General features: G+C 36.8%; 1 protein-coding gene across 3 annotated transcripts in view; it reads right to left on the reverse strand.

Annotated features, from left to right (window-relative positions):
• LOC120771560 (GTP-binding protein RAD) overlaps positions 1-7,096 on the reverse strand; it is a 159,965-nt gene that overhangs the window by 4,792 nt on the left and 148,077 nt on the right. For all 3 annotated transcript variants that reach the window (XM_040099623.1, XM_040099624.1, XM_040099622.1), the window contains one exon: positions 807-987. In XM_040099623.1, coding sequence (XP_039955557.1) covers positions 807-987 — 181 coding nt within the window. The remainder of the gene's footprint in view (positions 1-806; positions 988-7,096) is intronic.

Here is a 7,096-nt window from a genome sequence, read left to right on the forward strand (position 1 = left end):
ATATCAATGTATGGGTGGTCCAAAGCAATTTTGCTTCCTAAGAAATTTTTACAGCAAAGTTTTGCTTCAAAAGCGTTTGTTTTCTTAGAAATTTTGCTTAAAAGTTGTGCTTCAAAAACCCAATTCTCCTCAATAAAACATAAAAAACTGAAAATTCCAAATGCTTTAGTACCACACTTGTATTAGAGAATGGAAAATTCCGCATCACACTTGCTGTTCCTAACGCCTTACTTGGTTTCGTAAGCCTTTGCTTTAATTAAACACTCAGCTCAAATGTACCGTTACACGGCGCAAGTCTTCTAATTAACGCGCTTTCAAGTGCGCGTAAAGCCAACCAATTAGCTACACCCTTACCCATACACATGTATATATGCAGCGCCTCAAAGTATGCTACTATGCAATAGAAATATTATTGAAGCGCGCAATGAATTACCTTTAATTTGCAAAAGTTGGCAACGCGTGCAAAATTATTGCCAAGACTTGAAGAACGCAGTTTCTTCGCCAAAAAAATAAAAATTTTTCTGCTGAGAAAATAGTTAGAAATTATAATTTCAATTTTTTTGGCTTATAAAGCTTCCCAAAAAATTTTATTAAAATTTCGTTTTGTGAAATTTATTGCATATTAAATGAAAATCTGTGCTTAATCCCCGGAAACAACAAGCTGTGCGTTTCAAGGCACTAAAATTCATTTAAGTCCCACTTTACTCCAATAAAACCTGACTAAGTTCTTAAAGCTTCACTTGCTTTGCTTTTCTCATGTGCAATTGCATTCTGCATTTAAATTTCCAACTCTCAGTTTCGCTTACCTTGTGAGGAAACCGCACGCGAACGTGCCAAATCAATTTTGTTCGCCACCAAAATGATCGGACGTGTGCGTATCAAATCCATATCCTGCAGTCGTGATAGTATATGTTTGGCGCGTGTGAATGACTCCTTGTCAATGCAAGAGTAGATTACGAGAAAAGCGTCAGCCTTTTCCAATTCATCCTGAAAATTATAGAGAGAATTATTGTAATATATCAAATAGTATTGGATATATGTAGGTACATTTGTAGAAGTTGAAATGTATAGATATTATGACTACAGTAAACGCTACAAAAGTTTTTTAAATAAAACGGTTTGGGATATCAATGAAATTCTTTAATCCCGTGAAAGTATATTCGATGCTATTATGTATGGAGCTCGATTTCTTTTGCATTGTCATCACGGGCAAGCTTGCAGAAGTCCAGACGCTGAATCCAATTTTCGATGGTTTTCAAGTTGAAAAGAAGCGGCCAATTGACTGGGCGATTTCGTGACATAACACGTTCATCAAACTTGGTTTTCAACAAATCGATTGTGACATTCGCTGTGTGGCTTGTGGCGCCACATGTTGCCCAAACCCATACCATCCAATTCGGATCAAAAATAATTGGTTATCATTGAGCGGTATCGATTTCGATTCACAGTAACGTAGCGGTCTTGCTCATCACGGAAGAAGTACGGCTCAATGACGTCGCCGGCCCATAAACCGCATCAAACCGTATTTTTTTAGGGATGCAATGGTGACTCATTTTCAAGTTGTTGCTCAGCCAAATTTACGAACATTTTGTTGCTGTGGCGGCTTCTGTTCTTGCGTCAATTTAATCTTGTATGAAAGTGGGTCAAGATCTCTGCGGAAAACTCGTCACAACGACGTCACAGAGATGCCCAACGCTGAGAACGACGTGTAAGAGACTGAGTTGGGTCTTCCTCAATTGATGCACCAGCGACAGCATTATTCTCGACACTACGAGCTCTTCTTTGTCTCACTGGCACGGAGATATTTTGTACAGTGCCTGTAAATTCAAATTTTTCCAAGAGACGCTCAATTGTTGAGCTGACAGGACGATATCTGACTCCAAATTTCGGTAGTAAATTTGATTAATTTCGACTCGCTGTTGGTTCGTATATCTTTCCATCATGAAGTTGCAAACTTTGATGAAGAGAATTGTCAAAAGAGCGGGAAAAAATATGGTGTCGTTTGCTATCCCTTTCGGTCTACTTTTGTAGTGACCCTATATACATACGTATATAATTTTTTTTTTTTCAAATTATGGCAAAACTATTACCTTAATTGGTAAAAGTTGAGGAATTTCTGAGATATGAAATTTTACTCAGAAGTGGACAGTGTCTTCCTAGTCAATTTATACAAGTAAACTGGCTTATATTTTGTTTGATATACCATAAAATTTGACCCGAACTGAGAAAGAAACACTAGATTTGTACGTATTTTAACACAAGTCTTTTAAAATAGGCTTCTGAACCAATACATTATGCCAATCTTATTTTCCGTACAGACATTTTTTGTTTTTTTTTTCTTCTTCGGCTCATTTTTTGACTGCCTTTTCTTAGATTGTTGAACAGTTTCGGCGTCATACCCTTAAGCCCATGTCTCGATACTAGTAATGATGTGTTTAATCAATGTAGGAGCCTCAGCTATATTGTCAAGGGTTTTGGGAGGAGCCTAACATTAACACCCTTCATACTCCAAACATTAACCAAAATCTGTTGAGTCGATCCATAATAGGTGTTGAAATCCTATTTCTCTGCTGGGAACATGAAAATTTCAAGCAGACTTGTTGATTTTTTGTTTTATGGTAAAAATCAATGGACAAACGGCTCACAATACACACTAAATGACATATAAAAATTAAACTTCACACGAACATAACAATAGATCAATAAAATCTATAATAAAAGTAGTATTGATTCGATAGGCGCTTAGTTTAAATGAACCAGTCAAAGTCAAATTTGTTCAGATAGCAAGTAAATTCGTGAAGTGGTCTATATTTTTGTCTGCTATAACGTCCTCAATACCTAATTATATGTTTCTGGAGTTATTCGTAAGAGAGTTATCATGTTTTCAGGAAGTTGGAACAGTATCATTATATGAGATTAGTTGTGATCACTATTCCCTTTTCACAGTTGCATTTATAATCTTCAAATATATTATTCATAAACATATATTACAACTATAAGAGGATTGGGAGATATTTAAATACTCATTTATTTCATTTAAGAGCTAAAAATTATTGCTATTCTTTAAGGTTTATAAATTATAGGATTATCTTCCAAAACCCAAAACGTTTAGTAGTGTATAACTTCCTTAAACAGTTGCTATCAAAAAGAAATATTTACAAAAAATGAATCATCATTAAATCAAATAAAACGTTGCCTACATGCAGGCGTAAAATTTTTATTCTATCAAAGACATGCACCTTTCTTAAGTTTCTGAGTATGTAGGCACATTGCTCAATAATTATTTTTAATATATGTGACCTGGTCTACGGAAAGGAGGCTTAGGTGTCAAAAAAAAGGAGAACAATTAATGTGATAACGAGAAACTGACGATTATTTTTAACAGCTTTTCCCAGAAAACTAGTTTTCGCACGTTAGCTCCCTTTTCGTAGACCAGGTCACATATAATAACTGTCTATATAGTTTTCACCGCTTTTATGGAGTATTACTATTCCAGCTTCGATTAAACATCACTTGTAAACCATTATTATTATCGTGTTTGTAATGTTTTGTGTCAAACCTGAGTGTATTTGAAAGCAATATTGTTTTAAGGCATACACACTCCTTTTACCATTTTGCTAAGAAATTTAGTTATGCAAATTGTTAAAGTCATGCCGGGCCTATATGCTTTGGTAGGCTTACAAAAACTACTCCTAAAAAAGTGAAAAAGTGAGCGAATGCGTAAAAAATGCGTCTTTTTGAAGTTGGAAACAAAAAAATATGGCATGATACTCGTAATTTACGACCAAGCGAACCTTTAATAGCAACAATGCAGCGTATTTCCAACGATGCCACCTGTGCACAGCTTATTTGTAGGCCTACGCAGACCTTTTGTCATGCGCGTGAACGCATTTCGTGCCACCAACTCCTTCTAAAATTGCATAATAAATATTTATGTCCATGGTTGTGTCTGTGTGCCGCTTAAATTTCCAACTCACGTTTGCATTTGTTGAAAAATATAAAATATTCTGCTTTTTGCTAGCTAACCTCTATAACACTTGACTGCCCCGCCACGGCAACGTGTTGGAAGCTGTGTCGCTAAAATGCTAACGAATCGTACCCCTGTGCGGTGTTTTCTGTTTTCGCATTTTGCTGAATATTCCGCTGAATATCTTTATTTGGCGATTGTGGCATTGTCGAAATTTGCTTTGGTTGTCATTGTTTTGCATTTTGTGCAGCGTCACTTCACTTATTGTCTCAAAAATATTTCAGCTGACGTCATCATTCGTCTGTTTCGTTGCTTCTGCGGTTGATCTATGTTTCTGTCTAAATATATAGTATATATATGTTTCTACTACGTCGTATTTTCACAATTGGCATTGGGCCAACACGCTCGCACTCAACGTTCCGTCTGCATTATTAATGCCCCCCATTGGCCGATCGGAGGTAAATGTGATTTGCAGTTTCAGCGCAATCAATTCGATGTGTCTGCGGCCATGTCTGAGACAAATAACGGTTTAAGTACGACGATATATCGTCTGCCTTTCGCAATTAGATTTCTGTTTGCTGTGATTTTCAATTTTTTCCCATTTGACGAATGGTCTGAGTAATCTGAAGTGCATTTGTGAGGGATTGTGCTTAATGTGCTTTTATTGCTGCTATTTTCGTATTTATTGCGCTTCAAGTTGATGAACGATGCATTTTTTTTTTAATTTTAAATTTCTTATACTATTTTTAGCAAGAAAATCGGATCAAACAGTATACTTGTACATATATCATTGCCTTCGAAATAGGCTTTGGACACTCAAAAAAGGATGCCACCCACGAAAAAATCACAAAAGTCCACAAAATAGTTTTGGATCAACGTAAAGTGAAATTGTTCGAGATAGCAGGTACTCTAAAGATATCAACTGAACCTGTACATTGTAACAGTCACGAATATTTGGCAATGAGAATATCTGTGCAAAGTGGATGCCGTGCGAGCTCACTTTTGAAGAAAAACCATGAGGAGATGGTGATTTGGAGCAGTGTTTGAAGATGTTCAAGTGTTATTGCGTCGATATGTGATACTGTATGAAGCATGGCTTCATTATTTCACACCGAAGTCCAACTGAAACTTATCTGCACTGCACATGAAGAACCCGCTCCAAAGCGTAGAAAAACGCAAAAGTCGGTTAGCAAGTGCATGTGCAATCTTTATTGACTAACTTAAAAAAAGAAGGCGATCCATAGCGTTATTAAACCCGTTTGAAAGCCGAAATCAGCTGCATTTCAAGAAAGAAAAGTTTTGTTTCACCAAGACAACGCACCATGTCAGAAGTCAAGGTTTCGAATTGCTTTCACATCGACCGTATATTCCAGATATGACTCCCAGCGACTACTTCCTGTTCTCAGATTTCAAAAGAATGCGCGCTCGGAAGAAATTTTTGTGAAACTAAGAGTTGATCGCCAGAACTGAAGCCTATTTTGAAGCACCGAAACAAGCCCTTTATATTGGAACTTAATTTTATCATTTCGTATTTTTTATAAAAGGTGGTTTCTCAAACAATACGTATGTTTTCGAAACAGTTGTACAGATTATTTGATCTCACATGCTGCCATTGAAAGGCTTCTCGTCTGCGACAGTTTCTTTTTTTAGTTTATATGTTAGAATTCAGCAATAATTAGGGTAGTCATAGTCGAAAGCTTTGAGTGTGTCGCTTCAAGTGAGTTCCGAGCTAAGAGGACTAATGAGAAGAAATACATATAAGAAACCTAAGCGCTAGACTACTTCTTTACCCTCATTAAGCCAAAATAAAATATTTGATAGTTTGAAAACCTAACAATTATACCTCGTATTTCGGAATAGGTCTGTTTATACTTAGCTCATTATTCACGTCTAGCTGACAGTAAATGCGCAAGTGAGCTTCAACTCAACTTGATATTTCACACATAACTGGCTACGCGAGTTTGATAAACCACTATCATTACAAAGCGCAAAAGCACATACTTCTCCTTTACTCCCCTCAAATGCATTCACCGCTAGTTACCAAACGCATTTTGCCAAATATTTGCGACCACCAAAGCGCTGTGGGGCTTGCTACTTTGTTTCTCTGGTTTGGCAATATGTGCAGGTGTATGTATTTTGACACATACACATGCACACAGACATTTGCTAATCCTCGCCTGTCAACGTTGATGCGTGCTGTTTGTGCTTTGGTTGCTCTTATTGCTTTTGTTGTCGATTGCTGTTTGCTTTGGCTTTTGTGATTAGCATATGTGCTTTTGTATGCCCGCCAGTGAGAAGCGAGTGGACACATTGCGATAAACGGCAAACGGAAATTTGGTTTGAAGGGCCAATAATTTTGACAGGTGTGTCATTTTTGGAGGGACAAACGAGTGCAAAGCCATTTGAAAATGACAAAATTCGCAAAATCGGTGAACAGGTTGCTCGCATGCAGTTGTGATTTTTAGGTATGTGCGAGATTTCTTCCATTTTTCATTTATGAATGTGGTTTCACATATGCTGTGCCCGAAGTAGTTTTAGTAGAGTAATTTGAAAGAGACAAACTATGCATGTTTTGAACTTTATGCAACGAACTGCTAAGCGAATGAGTTCTTAATGTAAAAGTGGTGACGCATTTTTCTCATTTTGCAAAAAAAAAAAAAAATAGGTCTCTGGTCCATTTCAGACAAATGGATTGTTCAACACGCTACTGGCTAGGGGTTTTCTGTGGAAAAGTACATTTATTTACAGCTTAAAAATTTTGCCAAGAAATAGGAACTAATTCTAAAATATTCAGATAAATGCGAGCTAACTTAAAGACCACCTAAGAAGCTACTTTGGACTTTGATAAGCTTGAGAAACTTAGTTTAAAAACTGACAAGGTTCAGATTTCCTTGTGCTGATCGTGAAAGATCTGAACTTGTGAAAAACACCAATAAATGTTAGCTCGCAAGCAACGCCCGACTGTTCGGTGGCTCCAAAGGCAGTCAAATTGCATAAGTTTGTTTCGCTCAAGATGCTCGTTAAATAGCACCAATTTTCCAGGTTAGCATGACTGTGTTTTTCAAAGCTTATCTGATATCAATAGCTGCAAATAAAGGGGTTAAACCCACATTTGAGTTTCCAAAAAAA

The sequence above is a fragment of the Bactrocera tryoni genome, chromosome 3, assembly GCF_016617805.1.
Source record: "Bactrocera tryoni isolate S06 chromosome 3, CSIRO_BtryS06_freeze2, whole genome shotgun sequence".
Lineage (NCBI taxonomy): Eukaryota > Metazoa > Arthropoda > Insecta > Diptera > Tephritidae > Bactrocera > Bactrocera tryoni.